The sequence below is a fragment of the Cynocephalus volans genome, chromosome 16 (genome assembly GCF_027409185.1).
Source record: "Cynocephalus volans isolate mCynVol1 chromosome 16, mCynVol1.pri, whole genome shotgun sequence".
NCBI lineage: Eukaryota > Metazoa > Chordata > Mammalia > Dermoptera > Cynocephalidae > Cynocephalus > Cynocephalus volans.
Genome location: NC_084475.1, coordinates 21,733,975 through 21,759,471, shown reverse-complemented (window position 1 = coordinate 21,759,471; position 25,497 = coordinate 21,733,975). Strand labels below are relative to the sequence as shown.

At 48.5% G+C, this 25,497-nt stretch overlaps 2 protein-coding genes across 4 annotated transcripts in view; one reads left to right on the top strand and one right to left on the bottom strand.

The window, feature by feature from the left end:
- Positions 1-1,274: 1,274 nt before the first annotated feature.
- TSPAN10 (tetraspanin 10) lies at positions 1,275-5,811 on the bottom strand. Its single transcript, XM_063080391.1, has 3 exons — positions 5,759-5,811; positions 3,526-4,166; positions 1,275-1,668 (listed from the first exon to the last, which is right to left on the bottom strand). The coding sequence occupies exons 1-3, from the start codon at positions 5,792-5,794 to the stop codon at positions 1,275-1,277; spliced, it is 1,071 nt and encodes a 356-aa protein (XP_062936461.1). The 5' UTR covers positions 5,795-5,811.
- Positions 5,812-13,237: 7,426 nt separating this feature from the next.
- NPLOC4 (NPL4 homolog, ubiquitin recognition factor) overlaps positions 13,238-25,497 on the top strand; it is a 59,602-nt gene continuing 47,342 nt past the window's right edge. For all 3 annotated transcript variants that reach the window (XR_010021887.1, XR_010021886.1, XM_063080947.1), the window contains exons 1-3: positions 13,238-13,389; positions 16,841-16,921; positions 21,657-21,769. Coding sequence is in view for 1 of the 3 variants with exons in the window: in XM_063080947.1 (XP_062937017.1) it covers positions 13,375-13,389; positions 16,841-16,921; positions 21,657-21,769 (209 nt within the window). In the remaining 2 variants the exon portion in view is untranslated. The remainder of the gene's footprint in view (positions 13,390-16,840; positions 16,922-21,656; positions 21,770-25,497) is intronic.

Sequence of the window (25,497 nt, the reverse complement as noted above, 5' to 3'; positions counted from 1 at the left end):
ACCCGTCTCAAAGTAAAGTCAGTGTGCCCTCACTTGTCTGGGGTGTGTCTGCGAGTGTCGCCTCGGCAGGAGGGCAGGGTGGGGCAGGAGGGGCGGGCCAGGCCGAGGGGAAGAAAGCTTGTGAGATCACCCCTCACTGGGCCTCAGCAGCCGGCCCTGTCCCAGTCAAGGCAGGGACTGGACGCACTCCCAGTGGCCGTGGTCAGCGAGGTGTGTGGGTGGACAAGGCCCGGTACCAGCACACGCTGCAAGGCAGGAGCTTGGATCCCCACCCTGCAGGTGAGGAAACTGAGGCACAGAGAGCCAGGCAACTTGCTCAGATCACCAAGCCAAGCCATCCTAAGGCAGTGCCTACTGGGCCCGGGACTTCCACTCCCAAAAGGGGCCAAGCACAAGCATGTGCTGCCTTCGTACAACAGCCAGGGCGCTCAGGAGGTCCCTCTGCCGTTCCACTCACACGAAAGTCACACATAGGCCACGCTGATCCTGGTGTAGGCGGAGCCCGGCTGACCTGGGGATGAGCCTGGGGGCTCGGGATTTCCCCACCTTGATCTGGTGGAGGGTCCACAGGTGTGTAGATAAGTAAGCATTCTCACTCTGTCTGGCCGGCTAGCTCAGTTGGTTAGAGCTGGTGCTGATAACACCAAGGTCCACGGTTTGATCCCTGTACCAGCCAGCCGCCAAAAAAAATAATAATAATTCTCACGCTGAAGATGGGTGCAGTTTACTGTATGAATGAATGATACACCTTAATATCTACTACGCCCGCAAAAGCACACTGTGATGACCGGAATGGGGGAAGCAGCCCCAGGGGAGAGAGATACCAGCTGTGGTGTAGAGGTGGGGACCTGGCAGGGGGGTGCTGGAAGTGGGACTCAGAGGCAGTGGCTCCGGACCAAGATTTCATCCAGCCCCCTCCCCTCCGTGCTCTTCCTGCCAGGCAGACACCCTCGGTGCGAGGCACACGTGGCCAGACACTCAGACCATGGAGGGGGTCTGTGAGTAAGCAGGCGGGGACTAGTTAGCTGAGTCAGACAGCAAAGGGCTCCGGAAACCAGAGTGAAATCAGGGAGTCCATTCTGGCCTGGCCCTCAGGGAAAGGGGACTCTGGGGTACTGGTGGCTCAGCAGGTGGAAGAGGCCCAGGCGTCCAAGGTCACGTCCATGAGCACCCCACGGTGGGTGACTCTGACACTGTCCCTGGGAGGGGAGGCCCCAGACCACATCCTAGGGCCCCCGCCTTTCATCCCAACTGCTGGGGAAAAAGCAGCACAGTCAGCCCCGGGAGGGTTTAGCAGAGACCTGGGCACCAGGTCTAGGGCTCCGATGGACAGCTCCAGCCTCCCTGACAGCTCTGGAGGCCACTGCCACCCTCTTGCGGATAACAAGGGCTCTAATCAGCTGGGTGGCCAGCAGGAGCTCCACCCCCTGCACCACCACAACCACGATCATGTAGCTGCCTATTGCTGAGAAATTCCCATGCAGCCACTGCCGGAGTGGGGGGCCACAGCCCTCCAGGTACACCACTCTCTGAGCTGCGTCCTTGTCCAGGCCCAGGACCCCGAAGCCACACTGGTCGTTGATAGAGGCTCCGTCTTCCTGGGGGTTGATGCAGCAGGAAGCAGGAAGGCTGCAGGCCTGCACACCAGGAGAGCTGCAGTTAAAGTACCTGCAGGAGCACGCAGGTGTCAGCTCTGGAGGGAGGACCTGCTCTTCCTGGACCAGGCACAGAGCTGAATGTCTGCTATGCACCCTCAAACTTCCATGGCCACACACAGGCACAGACACATGCACAGGCACACACAGGCACATGCACACACACGGCACAGATACATGTGCACACAAGCACAAGCATGCACACAGGCACACATGCACACACAGGCGTACATGTATATATACACACACAGTACCCAGCTGTCTATCCCTGTGCCTGGCAGCCCTCTTCACTGAGGGCAGGTGTAGTGGACATGCTGGCTGGAAGAGAAATACTTAGTGAGACGGTTGAAGGGGAGACAAGCATTTGATGGGGGTGGGAGTGAGAGAACTGTGCTCAGGGTACACTGAGGAGGTGGACTGAGCTCTGGTGGAGGCTCTGGAACGTTTGTGGGTCGTAGAGGAACAGCAAGGGTGCAAGAGGCAGTCCTGGGCAGTGACAGAGGCTGGGGGCTGGGGAAGAGCCTGCCAGGGGCTGGAGAGTGCTGCTCTCATCGCAGGCCTCTGCTTCAGGGAGCCCTCGGTCCCTTAGCCTTACATTGCATCCAGGGCCCTGCACACAGGCCCAGGCTTTGTGGGCCTGGACGTGGCCTTTTTGGACCCCCCGAGCAGACCTGCAGGCTGGTCCCCCACACCCCCTCCACTGTCTCAGCTGCTAGCAGAGCTTGCTGCCCTGAGGCAGGAGAGGTGCTACCATAAGTCCTCCCGGAGCTGCCACTGATCCAAAGCCTCATGTGGCCAGCAAGCAAGAGCAGCCTTGTGGATGCTGTGTGGGGTGCCTGGTGTGTGGGAGGCCCCAGCATGTTTTAGCCACCATTGGTACAAATAGCCAGTGCTTAAAGAGTCTCCATTGACTCCATCTCTTGTGGTTGGGTGCTCCTGCAAGCACATACAAGAAGGTGGCGGGAGGGAACACATGCCATCTGTCCTGGCTTTGCATGAACAGGTGCCACTGGGGCATCTGTGCACTGGGGGAAACAGCAGAGCAGGTCACCTCAAGCAGCACACAGAGAAATGCTGTGTTGTGTCCCCAAACAGACGTGTGATCCCACGCGCACATGCACATATGCACTCACACTCACGCACAGGCGCACAAGTGCACACACATGCACTCACACATGTGCACACATACTCACACACACGCACAGGTACGCACACACGTGTATACATGTGCACACGTGGACCTGCACATGCATGCACAGACCCACACACGCACACACATGCACACAGGGAAACCATTGTAATGAATGGCATCCCGGATTGACCTAAAAGCTATTTTCACTTGATATTGAGATGTCTTGTGTGATGGAAGAGAAAGTGTCCCTCTGAGTCTGCTGGCTGGTATCCACACTGGGGTCCCTGTGTCTGTGGCCCTGGCAGAGACTGTAGGGAGGCTGGGGCCTGAAAGTCGGCCATAGGGGCCCGTTCAGGCTCTGAGCCTGTGGACCAGGGAGAGGCAAGTGCCCCTGCAGCTCAGTGTGTGTGCACATGTGTGTGAGTGTTCGGGAGTACATGTGTGGGCATATTTGTGTATGTGTGTGAGGCTGCATTCTGTGTGTGCACATGAGGACATGTGTGAGTGTGCACGTCCATGTGTACACACAAGTGCACATGCATGACTGTGCACATGTAAAACCTATGACCATGAGAGGTATGTGTGCACGTGCGTGCGTGCTCACACGTGAACATGTGCAGTGTGTGCATGCATGTGAGCGTGTACATGTGAGTGTATGTGTGGCCTGGCCTCCCCTCCAGCCCCAGTGAACCTGCTGGCTGCCAGGGCACCCCTTTCCCTCAGCTGCCAGGGACTCACAGGTTCTGCTGCCAGTCCTGGTAGGATGCCGCCCCGCAGCACTGCAGCCCCAGCTGGACTTGGTCAAGGAGGAAGCGCAGGTCTGGGTCTTCCTGGTAGTGGGTGATGGCCATGCGCAAGGTGTGCTCCAGGCTGTCCTGCAGTGGGCCCCAGAGGGCCACCACCAGAGCCCCCACCAAGGCTTCGAACACCAGGAAGGCAAGGACAGCCCCAGAGAAGCAGCGCAGCAGGCAGGTGTTCTCGCAGAGGGCACCCAGGCAGCCAGCCAGGCTCACGGCACTGACTGCCAACCCCCCCAGCACCAGCCCCAGCATGGGGTCTGTGGGCAGGGGCCCTCCCCAACCACTTTCCAGAGACCCCTTGACAGCCAGGCCCCAGAGCCCTGTGGCCAGTGTCAGCAGGCCCAGCAGGGAGAAGAGGATGTTGGACAGGAAAATCAGATACTTGACACAGCTGCTCCCCACAGGGAGGGAGGGGGCTGGGTCTCCCCCAAAGCCTCTCCTGGAGACCTGGCACTTGGCCCCAGGAGGACAGCAGCTGCAGCCCCAGGCTCCCGCCTGGTCCTCACAGGGCTCTGGACCTGGGCAGCTTGAAGTGGGTAGACTCTTCACAGAGGATGCCAGCTCCTGGCCTGCTGTGTCCTGCAGAGGGACGAACAGGGAGACCTCACTGGTGAGACCACTCACTCAGATCCCATGACAATGGGCAAGGGAAGAAAGCTCATGAGCAAGGGATCAGGAGGAACCCTCGAGGGGTGGGAGGAAGCTGGGTGAGGGAGGGGGAGGGGAGACCTAAAGACCTGGACAGCCAGGGGCCTTTCGGGCTTGTCCTGCTAGGCTGGGCAAGAGACAGTGAAGGTCCCAGCTCTGCCACCTGCTGATTTGCGGGCCCCAGCCTCTGTTAGAGCAGGGTGGCGCACTTGGGAGAGTGTGGTGCTGATAACACCAAGTCATGGGTTAAGATCCCCTTACCAGTCATCTTTAAAAAAAAAAAAAAAAAGATCAGAGTGGTGACCACATCCTGCAAGGTCCATGGTGAAGACCAAGTAAAGCGGTGCCCAATAAATGTGCCGCCTCCTCTCCCCCACCCGTGTGATGGACGGGCTGACTCTGGTCTCACCCAGATCAGGGCTCCTGACTTTCCTGCCGTGCAGGCAGGGCTGACTTCCCTGAGTTTGAAGCAGCCTCTTTTTGGACTGGTCTGAAAGGGCCTGCAGCACTGACCTTGTGTGGTCACAGGAGGGGCTGCCCCACCCAGGCCAGGAGGTGGAGGCCCACCAGGCAGAGGAGCTGGCCCATATGGCCGTCCTTTCTGCCTCCTCCTCTGAAACCAGCCCCGGTGCCCTGGGATCCATCCTGACAGCCCCACTAACTGAGCCCCCGCTGAGCATGGACGTAGTGCTGGGCCCTGCCACGGAGGACACAGCAAGGGACAGGCTACAGCCCTGCCCACCAGGCTCCCAGGACAGGGAGAGGGCGGCGGGTGACCAGGGAGACCATTTGTGGGATGCAGGGCCTTCCAAGGGGCCTGCCTCGTTTGCTGGCTGGACGCTCAGCTGGTCAAGCAGGTGTGTGAGGGGCTTTCTGGTCTCCCTCTGCCAGGGAGGAGGCAGCCCCACAGGTGCCCCATTCTGCAGGTGACAAAGTTTGATTTGAGGGAAGAATTAAGAAGCTGTGGCCATGTGCCCCAGCAAGGATCTCCTTCCAATCCAGTTTTGGCAGAAAGAAGCTGTCCCTGGACCCCCAATGTCTGCCTCTGCCACGATGGCTCATTTATTCTGAACACGGAGCAGAGGAGAGGAGGGTTATTTATCAGACCCCCAGTCCCCAACAATTCAGTAGGAGCAAAAGGACAAGTTGCTAGTACCAGGTTGGTCAGACTGGGGCTATCGGTGGCCACAGGCATCCACAGCCAGCTCTTTTACCCCCTCTGCTCCCAGAGACAGAGGTAGCCCCCCAGATCCTTAGGGACACCTGTCATATCCTGTGACCAGAGGCTGGAGCTGGGATGGGAGAACCACAGCTGGGGGGTGGTGCCTGGCTAGTAAAGCCCCCAACCACAGTCTTAGCCGTTCCTCTGTTGGCATCCACCTGATGCCAAGCCCCCATGCACGAGGCTTGTGGAGGTACAGGAGAGAGGGTGAGCAAGAACCCGGCCCAGGGGCATCCCAGGGGACTTCAGGGCTGGGGAATATCCCCAACTCAGGGGCGAGGCCACTGGGGCACTGGATTACCTGGGACAGCAGGGGGCTCCTTTCACCCTCTTCCATCCTCCACGTCTGGGAGGGCAAGCTCTGTAGCACCGGCACTGAGACAAGTGCGCTGGTCCCTCTCCAGCGGGGACGGGGACGCAGGGGCTGGTGCTGACTGTGTCCCTGGTGGTTCTGTGAACCATGAAGCTCAGGGAAAGGGGAGCACGAGCCCCAGCCGGATGCCAAGTGGATCATGTGAGGAGTCGCATGTTAGGGCTTAGGGCAGCTTCTGCTTGTCGAGACACAGACGGTCTTGCTTCTTGGCCCCAAATTCTTGGCCTTGGCTCTGCAGATCCCCTAAGAGCTGTACAGGCATGACTCAGGTGAGACTGTTTGGGTGCAGGCCTCAGCTCTGCAGGTTCAGTGGCTGCTCCATCAGCACTCCCAGGGGGTCCGACACCCACAAATGGGTTCAGAGCAGCAATCCCAGGAGACCCACCAGCAGCCTAAGTGCCAATTTATTCCTCCAGTTTGTTCATCGCAAGAAAAAATGCAGTGTTGGGCCGGCCCGTGGCTCACTCGGTAGAGTGCGGTGCTGATAGCGCCAAGGCCCCGGGTTCGGATCCCATATACGGATGGCCGGTTCGCTCACTGGCTGAGCGTGGTGCTGACAACACCAAGTCAAGGGTTAAGATCCCCTTACCGGAGCATGTCCTCCTGGTTTTAAGTACATGGGCTCGGGGCTCCCCCACCCTCTGAGCTTCTCAGGAGTAGGACTTTGTCGTGGTCACCATTGTATCCCAGTGCCTGGAAAGACCCCAGCCACACAGCCACCATGTGGACCAAAAGTGTGCTCTGAGGCTCTCTAATGCTGGACCCCCCACCCACCACTAACTCCATGCGACTCTGGGCACACCCCATCCCCAGGACTCGCTGGCTCTATTTGGGATACGTGCAAGGTGCAGATGTGCATGTCAAAGTTGTTGTGGGCTTGCGGAATGTCTGGAGGCCTTGTGGGAAGAGAATTCCTGGAGACTCTTTACACATGTACTTTTGTGACCAGAGAAAGGGTGACCTCCCAGATCCACCGCATGCCCTGTGCTGTTTCCACCACCCCCTCCCCCCACTGGTGTTTCAGCTTCTTTTGTTGGAATTCAAGGCCCAGCTTCTCATCTTGACCGTATCCATCCAACATTGTTCTTGCTCTTACCTTACAATCCGGCCACATGGGCTGCTTGCTGGCCCCACATGGCTGGCGCTTGTGTGCTCCCAACCTATGCCATCACCTGAAGTCCCCTCACAGCCATCTCTGTGTCCTGAGCCAGGGTCAGACCACCTCCCCCATGAAGGCCTCCTCCTGGCCAGTGAGTAGCAGCCCACCCTCCTCACTTTTCCATGTCTGCTATTCTGTGCTCGACCCTGCTTTACTTGGTAGTAACCTTTGTTCTCTCTTCCCATCTCCACACCAGCTCCCCACAGAACAATCACCCAGCTGAGCTCAGCCCAAGGCCTGATCTGCAGAAGTGGCTGTTGTTTTAAGACCCCAAGTCTTAGGATAGTTTGTTACGCAGCAGTATTGTGATGATAGACAACCGATACAAGCATTTATTATAAGCCAGGGACTGTTCTGAACCCTGGCAGCATGGCAGTGAAAAAAACTAATGATCATCAAGAGCTTATATTCTTGTCCAGGGGGAAGTCATAAAATAAGCAAAGAGAGAGGTAAATATATACATGACCATATTATACATGACAATCATGTTATGAAGCAAAGTCAGGAGGGTAAAGTGTGCTGAGGGCGGGGGTGTCTCCTATTAGGCAGCTTAGGACGGCCTCACTGTAAAAGGATGTCTGACTCCCACGTGTATACCCAAAAGAATTGAAAGCAGGTGTTCAAAGAAAACTTGTACACTCATGTCCATTGCAGTGCTAGTCATCACGGTTAAAAGGCGGAAGCCACCCAAAATATCTGTCAACTGATGAATAAGTAAATTGTGGTCTATCCATACAATGGAATATTATTCAGTCATAAAAAAAGAATAAAGTTCTGACACTTGCTACAACATGGATGGACCTCGAAAACACTATGCTAAGTGATGTAAGCTGGGCATAAAAGGTCACATCTTGTATATTTACATTTATGTAAAGTATTTGGAACAGGTAAATCCATAGAGACAGAATGCAAACTGGTAATTGCCAGGGACTGGAGGGGGGTGATGGGGACCAACGGCTTAATGGGTACAGCTTTCCTTTTGGGGTGGTGAAAATGTTTTGGAACTAGAGAGAGGCGGTGGTTGTACATCACTGTGAATGTACCGAGTGCTACTGAACCATAGACCTTAAGAAAGCTAATGTTACAAGAATTTCATCTCAACTAAAGCTTTCATTCTTTTTTTTTTTTTTTTGTCGTCTTTTTTTCGTGACCGGCACTCAGCCACTGAGTGCACCGGCCATTCCTATATAGGATCCGAACCCGCGGCGGGAGCGTCTCCGCGCTCCCAGCGCTGCACTCTCCGAGTGCGCCACGGGCTCGGCCCTAAAGCTTTCATTCTTATCTATTTTTTTGCAGCTGGCAGGTATGGGGAACCAAACCCTTGACCTTGGTGTTCCGAGCCTGTGCTCTAACCAACTGAGTCAAGCGGCCAGCCCTCATCTCAATTAAAGAAGACAGAAGACACTTAAGATGGAACCTGAGGATGTGAAGGAACAAGTCATGGGTTTTCTCTGGCTGAGTCCCCAAGAGGCCGGCTCTGGGGGAGATCACTGCGTGAGAAGTCGACAGGGTCTGCCCTCGGGATCAGGGTCTGCAGGCAGCAGAGTTGGGTGAAGGGAGAAGGTGAGCTGTCACAGGTTACAACAATGGTCCTGGTGGGTCCGTGAGGAGCTGTGGAGCTGGGATTGGCCTGCAGAGTTGTCCCAGGTGGGACAAGGGGCTGGGCGGTTGTACCCATCGGCTGTCATTGGGCTTGGGCCACTTGAGGAAGGGACTGTGATCTTGGGCGAGGCAGCTCTCTTCATGCACAGAACTCAACATAGAGCTTCTAGCCACCTACACCCTCTGTGAGGGGAAGTGCATGCTTTGTCCCAGGAGGGGGTCCTGGCAGTGCATCCCAGCACATGCTGCACTGATGGAAGGGGGCAAGTGTTTCCGGCACCAGTGAAGTGCCTTAGTGGGATTACTGGGAGCACGCCGGGCAGGCTTGAGGGTGGAGGCTGCATGGATGTGCAGGGCACGTGGCACCCAGTGGCGGGAGAGACAGCAGTGAGATGACAGGGTCAGATCATGTGGGGCCTCACAGGCCTCACTGAGGTCTTCAGATCTTACTCGGGGAGATAATGGAGGTTGCTGAGAAACGAAGCTCCACTCTGTGATCACTCAGTCGGCTATGCTGCAGGAAGAATGTTGGAGCAAGGATCAGAGCTGGGGGATGGACCTGCACGTCCAAGTTTTACTCTCCTCTTCCCCAACGGTGACAAACCCAGACATTATCAGTTCCTGCATCCACCTCCATGGCTAGGCTCTCACGGTGACGGTGACAGATCCTCTACCTCCATCTCAGTCCTCTCCTCATATTGGGTAACATTTGAATGAAATTATACTTGCCAATTACTGTATGGGATGAATTGTGTTCCCCCCACTACCACAGAATGTGACTCAGATATTGGGCCTTTAAAGTCCCTCAGGGTGGGCTCTAATCCAATGTCCTTACAAGAAAAGGTAATTGGGGGAACACTTACTCTACTTTATAGAATAAGTTTTCTGATTCTAGAATTGCAATAAAACCAATTGAAATCTTTAAATTTGTTGTAATGTCGTCCTTTGACTGATCTAGTGACCACTGAGGGACCTGAAGGAGGCTGCTAATGACTTCAAGACCCCTTGGGGAAGGCAGAAAAGACACTGCTAACCCCTTTTTCTTCAAGGGGTGGAACACTGTCTTCCTCAAGGAGCCCTGAGAGTCGTGAGGGGGTCCTCTCAGGCCTCAGCTCTTCTCTCTTTGCCTTTTTGGCCTCTGGGGTACCAAGGGTTGGGTGCACTGTGAGAGCATGAATGTGGGGTACCAAAGGTTATTTTGCATTGTGAGAATGCACCCGATCTTGGGGAACCACGGGTTGGTTTGTGCTCTGGCAGGGCACACGACCTTTGGGTTTGAGGCTGACAAGTCATTGGTAAAAAGGGCCGTGTTTAAAGGTAACTGATAAATAGAAAAAAAGAACAACGACAACAGAACGTAACTGACAGTGGCTGCAGTAAGTGGTTGTTACTGCAGGGGCTGTGAACTCTGGCTTTTGAAATTTGCGGGTATGTGGGTTCTTTGTTTTTCTTTTCTTTTCTTTCAATGTATAAAGAAATGAGGTTTATTTTTTGCAGTTTTGGAGGCTGGGAAGCCCAAGGTCCAGGTGGCACATCTGGTGAGGGCTGTCTTCTGGGTGGGAACTATCTGCAGAGTGCCAGGGTGATGCAGGCAATCACCCGGCAAGGATGGCCTGATGGCCTTGGCAAGAGCAGTTCTTTTTTTTTTTTTCTTGTGCACTTAGGTAAGGGAGGCCTCAAGTGTCTGGCTGGATCAGACAGAAACTGGAAAATGATTGGCTAAGTTAGTCAAGGAGCTCTCAGAGCCAAATCCATGTTAGCTTTGAAAAAACCAAGATCCACCATCAGAATGCGATCCTAATTTCTAAAGATCTGAGTACTCTGCCTTCTGGTATGCCTGCCTGTTTCATGTTTAAGAATAAAGGCCATGGAAGCTGCAGATATTTACAAAAGTGGCAAAATCTTACTAAAAATAATTCAAATTACGATGGCCATTATGTAGAACATTCCTGATGAACAACGCTGTCCTTTAAGACCGATTAGTCCCCTCCCACAAGCAGCCACTGCTTTCCGGTTAGTCCTGTTCTTTGTCCTGAGAACTTGGCTTGACTTTCTGCCTGTTGGGGGCATGTGCAGGTAGCCAACCAAAAGATTGGGAACCCCAAGGATATGGCGGGACGGAAAGCAGGTTGCACCCCGTTTGCGACTAGACCAACTGTTCCAGCTCTCAAGGCATTATCTAAGTCTTTCTTTTGATTGTTTTTGGGAATGGCTCTGGGTCTTGGAAGGGCTAAAGTGCATTTAAAAATAAGGGTACACAAACTGGCCCACCCAGAAGTTCCTAAAAAGATTTCAAAAAAAATTTATTATATCTTTAAAAGGCTGTTCACAGAAGATTAAATGAAGAGCTTAAGTTACTAATTGATGAGATCTCACCTCAAAGGCAAAAGAGAGCTAAAGTATTTCTAAAAGTTAGGCCCTCAGGACAAACATGCAGAGAAAACAGTTTCTTTGCTCTGCTCCTTACTGTGCTCACCCCACACTCCCCAAGGAAATAATCTAATTAAGAAATAAGCTAAGTTGGAAAGACTGCCTGTGGAACTAAATTGCAACCCAAATACAACTTCCTCTTTTTTTTTTTTTTTTTTAAAGATGACCAGTAAGGGGATCTTAACCCTTGACTTGGTGTTGTCAGCACCACACTCTCCCAAGTGAGCCACGGGCCGGCCCTCCAAATACAACTTTCTGATGGCTGGCTATTTTGAAACTCTTTGTAAAAAACCTTACATCTGTAAGGGGAATATCCATTTGTAAAGGCATCTCCCTCTCTGCACCAAAACCACTAGAAACTTTTGCAAAGAAGACATTGACTTAAAGTTTCATGGCAAACATTACCTTTGTTTAAATTGCTTTTTCCAGACAACTTGTCTTAACTGGGCCTTTACCTATACCTTCCTTTGTTTGTGCAAATAATACTGCTTAGGTCTAAGTTATGTAAACTGTCTACCTTGCTTAATATGGGAGCTGTCCCTTTGGTTTTTAAAAATTCTTTAAATTTTTTTGGAGGCTGGCCTGTAACAGGAATGAAACCTGGACCCTGGTGTTATCCACACCATGCTCTAACCAACTGATGAGAGCCATTTCTTTGGAAGAACAAATTTAGAGTTGCCTGGCTAGCAATTGCTTGGGGTCACGGAATGGGTGATTGAAGGATTGATAGTCTAATGTGGGAAAGTATTTAAAAACTGGCAAATGAAGAATCTTAATGAAAGCTGTAAGATTAGTTTCTGTCTGTGTGTGCATATGTCTACACATCCATACATGTTATATGTATGTGATATTTCTCTACCAAAATATATGAAAGAGCTCTAATTAATTGGCTTTTAAAAAGTAGGCTTAGGGGCTGGCTGGTGGCTCACTTGGGAGATCATGCTTACTGGCCAGCTACCAAAAAAAATTTTTTTAAAGTGGTCTCAAATCAAATTTTATCTAAAAAATAATGTGTGTGTGTGTGTGTGTGAAGAACCTAACTCAAATGCTTTTTAGTTCACGTGAGTCGGGTAAATCTTAGGTAAACAAGATTAGTTTACTATTTTTGGGTTAATGTAAACAACCGTGTCTTCTGATCAGCAAAGCACCCATGTATTTAACTTTAGGGTTCTTGCTTAGGTGGTGACTTGCCTACCATCCCCCTGCTGTAAGAATGGTTAACAGGAAAATAGCTGGAGATGACGGTTAGTTTTGTACAATGTCTCACTGAATTTTCTTGAACAGTTCAAGCATGGTTGTTAAAATAAGTAAATTAGGCCTAAATGTTTACAAGTTAACTCTTCATAGTTTTTTCTTTATTTTTTTTGGGGGGGGCGGCTGGCAGGTACAGGGATCTGAATCCTTGACTTTGGTGTTATAACTAAAAAGTCTTTTTGGTAACTTGAAACGTTAAGGTGAAATTAAGTAATAGATACTTATTAAATATCTGGGTCATTTCTTTTTTTTTTTTTTCTTGTCGTTTTTTCGTGACCGGCACTTAGCCAGGGAGTGCACGGGTCAGCCCTATATAGGATCCGAACCCGCCGCAGAAGCGTTGCCGCGCTCCCAGTCGCTGCACTCTACCAAGTGCGCCACGGGCCGGGCCGGCCCTCTTGCTCACTTCTAAATAAGTTAATTCTCCCAGAACAGGGCCAGAGGAAAAAAAAAAAAAAAAAAAAAAAAAGTTAAAATACTAACACATTAAATATGAAGCACAAGATTAAGGTTTGTGCTTTTTTTTGGCTGGCTGGTCCAAGGACCTGAGCCACTGGTGTGACAATACCACGTTGGTGTGACAATACCACGCTCTAACCGAGTGAACGTGGTATTGTCACACCAGCCAAGTTTAAAGTTTTATGTACGTTGACATCTTGTCTTTTTTTTTTTTTTTTTTTGGCAGCTGGCCGGCATGGGGATCCGAAGCCTTGACCTCGGTGTCCTCAGCACCACGCTCTCCCAGGTGACTGCTCGGGTTTTCCATCCAGAGAACCTGTCATGAACAAAGTCGCCCTCCGGAGACGGCCTCGACCGCGACGCGGGGGCCGCGCACGGGGCGGGGCTGGCGGCGCCCTCCTGCGCGTGCGCGGGGCAGTCGGCGGGCGGAACCTGGTTTCCGGGCCGCGCGCCCCGGGGAACGTCTTGAGAGCAGCACCGGACGTCGGCGGCCGGCGGGGCCGGGCGAGCGAAGCTGGAGCGGCGGTGGCGGCGGCGCAGGGAGGCCGGGGCCGGGGCTGAGGCCGGGGCTGCGAGGCCCGTGGGGCGGCAGGCGGCGGCGGCGGCCCGGGGCCCGAGCGCGGAGGCGGGAGCGGCGGCCATGGCCGAGAGCATCGTGAGTGCGGCCGCCGGGCGGGCTCGGGGACGCCGGGATGAGGCAGCAGATTCGCCGGCCGCGGCCTGAGGGAGGCGGGCGGCCCCGCGCCGGCGCCTGCCCCCCCCCCCGCCGCCCCAGCTCTCTCCGCGGGGCCGGGCGCCCTCCCGCCCTCCACCCCTCGGCTTCTTTCCGTCCCTGCCCCGACCGGGCGACGCGCGGCCCGCCGCCCGGCCTGGGCAGGGCAGAGCAGGGCAGTACCGGGCCCGGCTGCGGGGAGCGTGCACCGCGTCGCCGGGGACTGCTGGGCCTCGAGGGCCCTCCGGCCGCTCCCCCGGCCCCTCAGAGCCAGTTCTGTCCTTCCCTCCTCTCCTGCCGGCTCTCCTGCCTCCTCCGTCATCCCAGGAGGCGCCTGGTCGTGAGTCGCTCAGAGCAGGGCAGTTTCTGCACGTGGGACGTCCAGGAACTTCTCCCTGCGAGGGGCGGAGGACACAGGAGCTGGCGGGTTCTGCTCCTCGGCTGCGAGGAGAACCTGACAGCCCCCTGTCGAACAGGAACGCTGTCAAAAGGGTTGATTTCACTTTATACCTGAATGAGGAATTGTCACACTCCCTTCCCCTTAAAGTAAGAAACGTCAACGAAAGATGAGAAAACGAACCAGTCTTTTGTTAACTTGTGGGAAGGTCCCCTCATGAGCTCATTAAAGGACCCTGGTACGTGTGACAGGGGCAAAATTAACAGACCAGTTGGACAGAAGAATTTTGGTTACCATTAGGGAGTACTTGGGATTTGGGGGGAAGCAGAGCAGTGTTGGGTGACAAGCAGTGTTCATGCTTGAGCACTGAGGCAGCCTCTGCAGTTTTGCCAGCCATCCAGCATGGAGAGGGCAGCCCTTTCTGGATGTCCCGCTTCTCCAGGAAAATCCCGCTCTTGAGCTTACAGCTTTTCTGTCACGGTTCCGTCTCTTAGTTCAGGGTTCCTCCTGTCTCTTTCACGTTTCCCAGTCTGGAGACGGGCAGAATGTATAAATGGCCCAAGAGAAACTTCAGAAACGTTGACTCCTTTTAAACATAAAATTTGCTAATAATTGGCGATTTTGCCTAGAAATAGGTTAGGAATTAGCACTCAAGTCTGCTTTCAAACTTTCTATTTATTATTGCAATTTAACTGTGTTAAAGTAGCCATCGACAAGTGAGTTGTTTCAGATAAGAGCTTTTTTCCACTAGTGTATATAAGGCAGGTCGTATTGATAGCTTTGGGTCGGTCTCTTGTCAAATTCTCAGATTGTAGGGAATTAAAACAGACTCGGCTGAGATTGATTTCAGGGTCTGGCCGATTAGCTCAGTTGGTTTAAAGTGAGGGGTTATAATACCAAGGTCAAGGGTTTGGATCCTGCCGGCCACCAAAAAAAAACCCAAAAAAAACCTTACAAGTGAAATTAATTTCAAAAGTTTTTTGTGTGTAGGAAGTGGTCTTTTAAAAAAATTTCTGTCTGTATAACTGGTTTGTATATCACCAACTTTTCAACTCCCTCAGGAAGTATTCTGGCTGATATTCTTATAAATAGGGAAGCCTAAGTTACCGAAGGTATGTGTCCATGTTGCCAGGTCTGTCTCCTCGGTGTATTTTATTTTGTAGACTATGTGAAAGGTCAAGCCAGAACTTTCTTCGGTGTGAGTTATGTTTGTCTCTTGTTTAATACTGGATTTGGTTTTGGAAACCTGGACTCCCATCCTTGTTGTAGAAGATCGAGGTGGATGACTCACCATTATTATTATTATTTATTTTTTTTGGCGGCTGGCTGGGTGTGGGGATCAGAGGATCTTCTTCTTCTTTTTTTTTAAAGATGACCAGTAAGGGGATCTCAACCCTTGGCTTGGTGTTGTCAGCACCACATTCTCCCAAGTGAGCCACGGGCCGGCCCTAGAGGATCTTCTTAAGCTTGAGAACTCTTCAGCCTGACAGTTCCTCAAAGAGTGGAGGAGACGTGCTCTTGTTCCTCAGTGATCAGTTAGAGGAACATTCACAGAATCTCAGAGAACAGAGTTCTTCGCTTTTGACATGCCTCAGTGTTATAGACAGATGTTAGAAACAAGTAAATAGAAGTATTTATCTAATGCTGTGTATTATGAGAACATTTTTCCTAGGTATTGAATCCAAAATGAAGTACACTAGAAATCAGAAGTCGAAAGACTTCATCTGTATTCACATTTAACACAGATGAGTGAGAGAATTAAACAGATGTGGCTAAGAAGCAAAAAGATATAAAATAATGTCTTAACAACTGGGATATTCATAGGATTATTCAAAACAATATTTTTAAAGTTTAGAACACGTGAGGGCAAAGCCTTTTCAGCCAGGTGAAAGTTATTAGAAAGTGAGAGACAGGGTCACACTATTTTAGGAAAATCTAGATTATCCTGAATTAGTTTTTTTTTTAAAGCTGACCGGTAAGGGGATCTTAACCCTTGACTTGGTGTTATCAACACCACACTCTCACAAGTGAGCCTCAGCCGGCCCTATCCTTAATTAGTTTGATAAAAGTGGACAATGTTTAGTAGACTGGGAGCCATTGTGGCACTTCCTCAGGTATCGTGTAAATCTTTTTTTAAACAATGGCTTGTGACATTTTTTGTCTACATAGCACTGTTTTAAATTCAGCACACCATCAGTAACTTCTGAGGGGAGAAATCACAGCATGAGCATTTTTGGGCATATTCCTGTCTGTCTTTCCTCCCATCCCCCAGGTGGTTGGAACAGCATATGTCTTGTTTGCAGTAGGGCATGCCATTTCATGCTCCCTGACTAAAGCATGGACTTGTACAGTTGGCCAGGTGTGATAACTCACCTTCAGAAGGGCTTTGATCAACATGAAAATCGATGTTCTTTGTCCAGTAGTCTTCTAGGCCGGCCAACCTTTTCAGGCTCACCATGGAAATATGGTTTTAAAAACCCTACTCATACTGGCCAGCTGCCAAAAACAGAACAAACAAAATCAATAAAAACTCTACTAAAGAACCCAGTCATTGTGATTCATGGTGAGATTCTGTTTTTTTTTTTTTAAGTTTAAAGAGAAAGAAAGTGTTTCAGAAATACTTTTTGTATTAGTTCATGTTGGTTAGAGCATAGTGTTGTAACACCAAGATGAAGGGTTTGGATCCCTGTACCGGCCAGCCACCAAAAATAAAAATACTCTTTGTATATAATGGTTAAAAATCGAAGTTGTATTTTTCTGGGTGAGGCTATAAGAGTTGGCAATCAGGACAGTGCTCTTAGGGTGTCCCCCATGTTGATGAGTCTCACCCCTCTGGTTCATCTTCTAAAAAGATTGAGTTGGGTATTGAAAGGAAAATGGTGAGGTTTGGCGTTAAGTTTCAGCGATCCAGATGCTGAAGACTACAGATCTGAGTCATAGTAATAGATCAGGACCTCACTAGGCTGGTCAGTCACCGTCTTGTTTCATTTACAACAGATAATCCGTGTCCAGTCCCCAGATGGGGTGAAGAGGATCACGGCAACAAAGAGAGAAACAGCTGCAACATTTTTGAAAAAGGTATCTGTGGCTTGGGTGTTTACCTTCCTCATCCTTTCCATTTTCCATTGAGATTCCCATCTACACGTTTTCTCTTTTCCTCATTTCCTAATTCCTCCCACTGCCAAGTTGTCTGATGTGGCTTTTCTCTGTAGTGGTTGGGTGGGATTGCTACAGCATCAGATGTGTGTCACAGCTGATCACTGCTTAAAATTGTAGGACCAAGACCCCAAAGGTAAGCGTAAAGGTATTTCCCAGGGGTAATATTTGTGATAGTGAAAATTTGGAAATAAGAAAAAAGATAACTGTCGTCTATCAAAGGGGAATTGTTAAAAACGTGTAGAATGATCCCACTCTGTTTTTAAAAAATTAAAGCCACGTGCACACATCTGTGTGAGCACAGAAAGCAGTGTGAGGGAGCACAAGCCAGACTCAAAACGGGCAACCCAGGAGGAGAGGTCTGAAGTAAGGAGGGTGGCTTTTGCTTTAGACTTTATACCAGAGGTTGGCAAGGACCAGCCTCCTTTTTTTTTTGCAATAGATCTCTTGAAATTTATTCCTCATATGTAACTGTGATTATGTATCCTTTGACCAATGTTTCTGGCCTCCTATTTTTGTAAGTAAATTTTTCTTGGAACACAGCTATACTTATTAGTTTGTATGCGTATGGCTGCTTTTGAGCTATAGCAGCAGAATTGAATAGTTGCATATAGAGACTATATGGCCCATTTTACAGAAGAAGTTTGCCAGCCCATTTTATATATTTCTGTGTTATTTGAATTTGTTCAAGCAGGTGTTACCTTTGTGTGATAAAAACACAGACAGACACTTCAAAAAACTTGTGGGAAAATGGAATTGAAAAGTAGTGTGAATTTTGGGGGGAACTTTTTGAAGCACCCTCATATACTCATATACAATTTTTCCTTTTTCAAAAGTAAAAAAGTTTTATGAACAAAGCCAAATTATATATACTGTATAATGTCTAATGCATATTAGAGCAAGAGGGAATCTTCAGTGTTATATAGTCTAATCTTTTTATTTTCACAAAGGTGGAGATTGAAGACTGGAGAAGTAGAGTTTTGCTGAGGATCACACTAGGCCTGTAATCTATCAGTGAAGTCACAACTTATTTGGGAAGTTTGATTTCTAGAGTACGGTTGCTATCATGTTTCCAGTTGCAGTAGTTAAGTGACCATATTTATAAGAATAAAAGGAAAAAGAATTAGGTGCAATAGATAGCAGAGAAGAGAATCTACAAGTCTTCAAGAAAATTTTAATAATCTACTCATTGCTCTTTTAGTGGCAGCTAACCATATCAGCTTGTACCTAGGGATATTATGATTTAATAAATGCTAGAATTCTTTCTTTTTGGGGGGCAGCTGCCAGTACAGGGATCTGAACCTTTGACCCTGGTGTTGTTAGCACCACGCTCTAACCAACTGATCTAACCTGCCAGCCTTAATGCTAGGATTCTTGGGAAATCATCTGAGACAAAGATTAAGTAGCAGTTTTTTAGAAAATTGTGGGGATAAACACCAGAAATACAAGGAGGACATAGAGTTGTCTACTTTTCTAAGGTTTTGTGATAGGGAGATTTCTTAAACTTTAGTCTGTAGTAACCACTTAGAGATAATGATTTCGTTTTTGTTTTTTAATGATTTTGTTTTGTTTTTAACTTGAGGTTTTTGTGCTTGGTATAAAATGTAGAATTGTCAAACAGGCTAAATTCAGAAGGTTTCAGAGAAACCTAAAATGCAGTGTTGTCATTCTAACTTTGTTTCGGAAGTGTTCTGAAATTCTGGTTATTTCCCTGAGGGTGGTTCTTTGTTGTCTTGCATAGGAAAGTACAGACGTGACAGCTAGTCACTGGAAGTGGAGTATGTGAGCTGTGGTTTAGAGTTGACTGCTGGGTCACTGAAGTCACCGTCAGTACACTAGTCATTGCTTAGGAGAAATTTTCTTGAGAGTACTCAAAAACAAACACATTAATTACTCTGAAGTATGTTTTCCCCCAAATAAAAATTCTTTCCTCTGATTATGAAAATAATGTTTCATTATAAAAGGACGAGCAATACAGAAGGTATAAAGAAGCAAGTAAGAATCACTTGTAATTTTACCACTCAGAATAACAATTTTTAACATAGCGTGTCTTTACATCTGCTCATGCATGCGTGCCCACACACATGAGGACACTTCAAAAAGTTCCTTGGGGGTGGCTGGCAATCTAAGTGGTTAGAGCACAGCCTTATGACACCGAGGTCACAGGTTCAGATCCCCATACTGGCCAGCCAACAAAAAAACGAACAACAGGGGCCGGCCCGTGGCTCACTCGGGAGAGTGCGGTGCTGATAACACCAAGGCCCCGGGTTCGGATCCCATATACGGATGGCCGGTTCGCTCACTGGCTGAGTGTGGTGCTAACAACACCAAGTCAAGGGTTAAGATCCCCTTACCGTTCATCTTTAAAAAAAAAAAAAAAAAAACGAACAACAAAAAAAATACTTTACCTTCAGTACCTAAGATTGCGTGAATTCCTCTCTGCTTGAATTCCCCCAGAATACCCTGAAATTCCCAGGCCTGTCGGGAAGTGAAGTCCTTTATTCACTGCAAGGCTTGTAACCACGTATTCAAGGTACCAGGCCAGGTTTTCAAGGAGGCTTTATAGGTTGGCCAGTTAACTTGGGTGGAGTGCAGCCTAGTAAGACCAAGGTCAAGGGTTTGGTTTCCCATACTGGCCAGCTGCAAAAAAAAAAAAAAAAAAAAAGTTCCTGGAAGAATAGAATTAAAAGGTAATACAAATCTTTCCACGAACTTTTTGAAGTACCCTTATATCTACTCATATGTATATACATACTTTCACCAAAATAGGATTGTACTATACTATTGCTGTATTTCATTAGATCTAAGACACTATTGAGTTTAATAAGAAATGTCATGTACCACTAAGAAAGAAAAATGGTCACACCTGCTTTTCCTTGTCATTTGGAATTTTATTTTATACTTACATAAAGTGCTTTTTTAGACTTACTTAGAAGTTATTTTAATCACATATAATTCTTATGCATACATAAAGTGAAATTAAAGGCATAGAATCTGCCTATAATATCACATTCAGAATCTTATTTTATATACATCAAGTTTACCTCAGGTGGGAATATAAAGTTTTTAAGATTTTAATCACACTCTTGTAAGACTCTGCTGAGGTATTTTTTAAATCCCCAGTGCTTTATGTTAGATTTCTGTACCTGTAGATAAAGAAGGCAAAATATTCATAGGAGTACCATAAAAAAGCCTCATACTCTATGCATATTTCTGCATCTACCAGAAGTGGGACTCAGCACATAGGAAGTGCTGTTTCCGGCCGTCCTGTTCGAAAACGCGGCTCCTTCTCTGTCCTACGAGAGACCTGCATAAAGCAGAAAGCTCTGGTCACTTAGTATTAGGGGAGGTAGCTTTATTCCACACTCAGTGGGAAAAAAAAGATTAAAAGATAACTTCAAATCACCTTTCCATTCTGAAATTTGTGAAAGTGATGACAGAAATGTTCTCAAGACAAAATTAGGATTTTATATCAGATGTACTATAATTATTTGATACCTTCACTTTCATCATTCCCTCATTCCCTTTCAGGTGTCACCTTCACCCAGTTGCTCAAGCCAGAAATCTAAGCCCCACCTTGAAGTCCTTCCTTTTCCTACTCCATGCCCTCCCCTCATCCTGCCCATTAGCAGGGGCTGCTGATGCCCACAGCTGGAAGGTGTGCTCTTCCCTCCATCCCTGCTGTCCTGGCCTTGTCTCTCTGGCAGAGTGCTGTTGAGAAACAGGGACTCAGTGACCCCCTGCCCTCTGCCCCATGGCTTTCCATGGCTCCTGGGATGGAATCCAAAGTCCTCACAACTCACGTGGTCCTGTGTGTCTGGGCCCCTGTCTACCTCGCCAGCCTCATTTTGCTTACTGGGCTCTGGCCTCTGTCTTCTCACTGCCCTTACTGCCTCCTGGCCTTTGTCCTAGCTGCTCCTGCCTGCGGTGTTCTCTTTGGCTCTGTGCGTGATGGCTTACTCTCCACCTTTGGGGCTCTGCTCATCTACGCCTCTGCAGAGACCTCTGGCCTCCCATTGGGAGTGGGCTCTCCTGTGGTCCTCCCTTTTCCTCTTCTGTCATAGTGTTTATCTCAACCTGTAATTCTTGCCTTTGTTGACTTTGTCTCCCCCATTGGATGGTAAGATCTTCAAGAGAGGGTCTTATCTTTTTTAATCCACTGTTGTGTTCTGAGCACCTGGAGTGGAGCCCAGGACATGGGACTGCCTGACACCTGCTGATGAGCCGATGAGCATTCCCGGCGTCCAGCAGAGCGCCCCGCCCAGCAGGCATTTGTGGTGGAGTTGGTGGCATCATTCTGCCCTTGTCTCCCTTCTGTTGTTAGGTGTCAGAAACGGAGCTGGAGTTTTACATTTGGTTTCAAAGTAAAAATTAAACTTTCCAAACGTGGCCATGGTCTTGCTTCAACCTCTTCAATGTCTCACACAGTTTTATCATTCACACGAGACCTTTGCTGCTTTTTGGCCATTTCCCTGATGATGACACCTGCATGAGCACTGTACATTTTCTGAAAAGAGTAAAATGACAAGAGGATTTGGTTAATGCTGAGCAGTTTCTAAATCTAGTCAGTATTCTTCTAGTAATACCTGATGTATGTGTGGTATGTGTACTGATACTTAAATATTTTATTAAATCTCTATTGTTTGCAACTTTTTAGGTTGCAAAGGAGTTTGGCTTCCAAAATAATGGCTTCTCAGTTTACATCAATAGAAACAAGACTGGAGAGATAACAGCATCATCTAACAAATCCCTCAACTTGCTAAAAATCAAGTAAGTGCCCGGTGTGGAGAACACGGGGACTGGGAGACCTGATGACCTCCATTACCTACCTGAGGTGGTCTGGTTTTATCCCCTTTCCTCCTCATGCTACTTGAGTGTGGTCTATTAACTGATACAATACAGGCGATTGTGTTGCTTGCCAGGTATTCAGCAATTATCCTGAATTTGCAGTTACAGTTGAATGGATTTGATTGACTGTAGAATTCTGGAATGTATGTCACTGAAGAGAAAGAGTTGCTGTCTCAGGTCTGCGTATGCGGTGGGATAAGCTGCACACTCAGCTGGTTGTTAGGAGCGAAAGACCTTGGACGCAGCTCTATGGGAGGAAATCATGTCAGCCCTGTGTGCCAGGTTGGAAGGGCCGCTGTGTGTGGCCCACTGTCCACTCTGTAGTGTTGGCCAGTCCCATCAGTGGGGCTTGCAGAGACCTCTTACTAGAGCCTGCTGCTTGTTTTTGTAAAGTGTTACTGGAACACATGGCGTTATCGGTGGCTGTTTTCACGCTTCAAGGGCAGAGTTGAGTAGCTGTGACAGAGAGCATGTGGCCTGCAAAGCCAAAAATATTTACCATTTGGCCCTTTCTAGAACAAGTTTGCTGACTCCTGTCTGCACTGTTTCGGCACCTGCTCACGTGTCAGTGCTCAGAGCCCTTATGCTCAGCTCAGCACTCAGCTCAGCAGTGGGTTGTCAGCTTTCCCCTAGGGCTGCAGGTGGCATGTGCTGCAGCCAGCGGCCGAGTGGTTTGGAGAGGCTGTGGTTTTGCTGTGGCTGTCCCTGTGCCTATTTACTAGTCAGAATAATGGGCTGTTTTGGCAATTTGGTCATTTCTAGGTTTACAAATTAGATATCCAGCATTCATTTTTGTTCTTCAACAAAGATTTATTGGGCACCTACTGTTTGCTTGCTACCCCTGTCGTTAGATGAAGCCTTCCGTTGTTGCTGCTTCTCCATTTCCAGAGGGGCCAAGCGACATCTTTCCTTTGAGCTTGTAAAGGGTTTTGTTTCTTGGTAATCATTTCTAATGAGTGGTGCATGAGTGTGGGTTCATGCTTTACCACTCACTGGGCTTTGTGCCTTGGGGAAGTGGCTGTACCTCCCTGGGCCTCAACATCCTTGTCTGCGAGGGGCACGAGGGCCTCCTCACGTGGTTGTATAGCACCTGCACATAGTGAGCACTGAACAAGCCACAGCTGTTTTTTAAAACTATTCTGATAGTTAGATGCAGGAAAGGGAGGCTACAGATTGAAACAGCTTTGAGGCAAAGCCGTCAAAAAAGTTGTAATGTTGGTTTAATCCTGGTGCTGTGAGCTATTCCAGTCCCTCTGGTACTGGAACAGTTAAACAATCCTAGAAGTACACTTAGAGTGTGTTTTTCAGAATTATCCTAGTGCATCTTTTATTTTTATTTTTTTATTTTTCCTAGTGCATCTTTTAAATGATAGTCGTAATACTTACTGACCAATGTGGATATAGACTGAGAACCAAGTTCAGTCACTGCTCAAGAATTGTCTGACTTGAGAATTGTCTGAAACGTGCCTTTGTTTCATCTGTGTTTTTAAGAATGATGGTTCCTTTCTTCTAGCCACGGTCTTCTGTCTTCGGTTATTGCTGCTTACCACTTGATCATAATTCTAATTGTTGTTCCCGTGTAGATGATATATTTTTTTCCCTTCTGGCTGTTTTTAAGATCTCCTGTTTGGAAAGACAAATACCACATGACCTCACTCATGTGGAAACTAACAAGAAAAAAAAAGATTGATATTATAGAGGCAGAGAGTAGAACAGTGGAGACTGGGGAGGGGAGGGAAGGAGCGAAAACAGGGAGAGGCTGGCCAATGGGTACAAAACTGCACTTAGATAGGAAGGATAAGTTCTGGTGTTGTGTTGCACAGTAGGGTGACTGTGGTTAACAGTTAAGTTTTGTATGTTACATAATGTCTGGAGGAGAGGCTTTTGAATATTTTCACCACAAAGAAATGATAAATGCATCAGGTGATTGATACGTTAACTACCCTGACCTGATTGTTTTATACAACATATATATGTATCAAAATGTCAGATTGTACACCGTAAGTATGTACAATTACAATGTGTTAGCTAAAATAAAGAAAAAACCATCTGTTGTCTTAGAGTCCTACAGTTTCTGTTTGATTTGTCCAGGTGTGGATTCATGGTTTGTGCTGTGGTTTGAACATCCCCCAAGCTCACATTGGAACTTACCCCCCAGTATGGTGGTGGGAGGTGGGGCCTGTAAGAGGTGATTGGATCGTGAGGTCTGTGCCCTCATGAATGGGTTGATCCATTCATGGAGTAATGGGTTGATGGGTTAATGGTTTTAATGGGTTGTTGTGGGTGTGGTTCTGATGGCTTTAAAAGGAGAGCGAGTGAGCAGGTTAGCTCTCCCTTGCTCTTGCCTTTCTTACCATGCAATACCCTGGTCGTCATGGGACTCTGGAGAAGGCCCTTATCAGATATGTTCTCTGGGCTGTGGACTTCCCAGGCTTAAAACTGTAAGAAGTAAATTTTGTTTCTTTATAAATTGCCCAGTTTCAGGTATTCTATTTTAAGCAACAGAAGCGGACTAATACACTTTGTTTAATGCTATCTGGTTGTAAATCGTGCTTTCTATATCTGCAGATTCTGAACTGCAGACTTGCATATCACTTCTGGAAAATTTGTAGCCATTATCTCTTTAAATATTACTTCTCCCTGAGTCTCTCTATTATTTCAGTGGATACATTTTTCTCTTTTGAATATTCTGTTTGATTTCTTTTCAAATGTGGCTGGTCATTCTAAAGAAAACTTTTGAATATGGAACATTTTAAACATATGTGGAAGTAAACAGAATGAGTCTGTGGATCCCCACGTGCCTTCCCCCAGCTTGTGGCTGGGCTGCCCACACGCACCTGTGCCAGCCTTGCTTCTCTCCCATCGCTTGGCCTTTGTGTTCCCCTTTCCTTTCTGTTGCTAAGTAGAACACGTACCAGGGCCGGCCTGTGGCTCACTTGGGAGAGTGTGGTGCTGACAACACCAAGTCAAGGGTTAAGATCCCCTTACCGGTCATCTTAAAAAAAAAAAAAAAAAAACATAGAGCACGTACCAAAAACCTCCAAGAACAGTGTATGTTGTGGTGGATGATCCTAATGTGGACACTGCTGCAAACACAGCCAGGTCAAGAGAGAGTGTTGCCCGGCCACCCCAGAAGCTTTTCCCTGAAAGTGCCCACTATTCTGGTTTCTACAGTAATCATGTCTTTGCATTTCTTTATCCTTTTATTATCCGAGTGTCTATCCCTAGACACGATGGTTTGGTCTTGCTTTTAAAGAAAATTTGTAGGTCTTAATCTTTTAATCTTCAAGTTCTTTTTTATTTTTAGTTTTTGGCACTGGCTGGTACAGGGGTGGAACCCTGGACCCCCTGGTGTTACCAGCACCATGCTCTGAATCACCTGAGCTAACCAGCCAGCTTCTTTTCCTTTCCTTAAAATGTATCTGATGAGGAACTCTGGCCATTGACTTGTGGAGTTTCCTACTGCCTGAGTTTTGCTGATTTCATATTCGTGGTGCTATTTAACGTGACCCTCTGGGCCCTGGATTTCCTGCTGCTTGGAAGCAGGCTGCAGAAGCCTGGTGGACTCAGGCCAGTCCCTCAGCAGGACTGCATGGGTGGTGTGCTCTTTCATCAGGAGCCACAGCGTGTCTGGGTCTCACTTTTCACAC

Coding starts and splice junctions, on each gene's coding strand:
- TSPAN10 (XM_063080391.1), bottom strand. CDS start 5,794: ATGGAAGAGGGTGAAAGGAGCCCCCTGCTGTCCCAG. Junction 4,167..5,758: donor GGAGCCCCCTGCTGTCCCAG/GTAATCCAGTGC, acceptor GTCCCTCTGCAG/GACACAGCAGGCCAGGAGCT. Junction 1,669..3,525: donor CAGGACTGGCAGCAGAACCT/GTGAGTCCCTGG, acceptor GTGCTCCTGCAG/GTACTTTAACTGCAGCTCTC.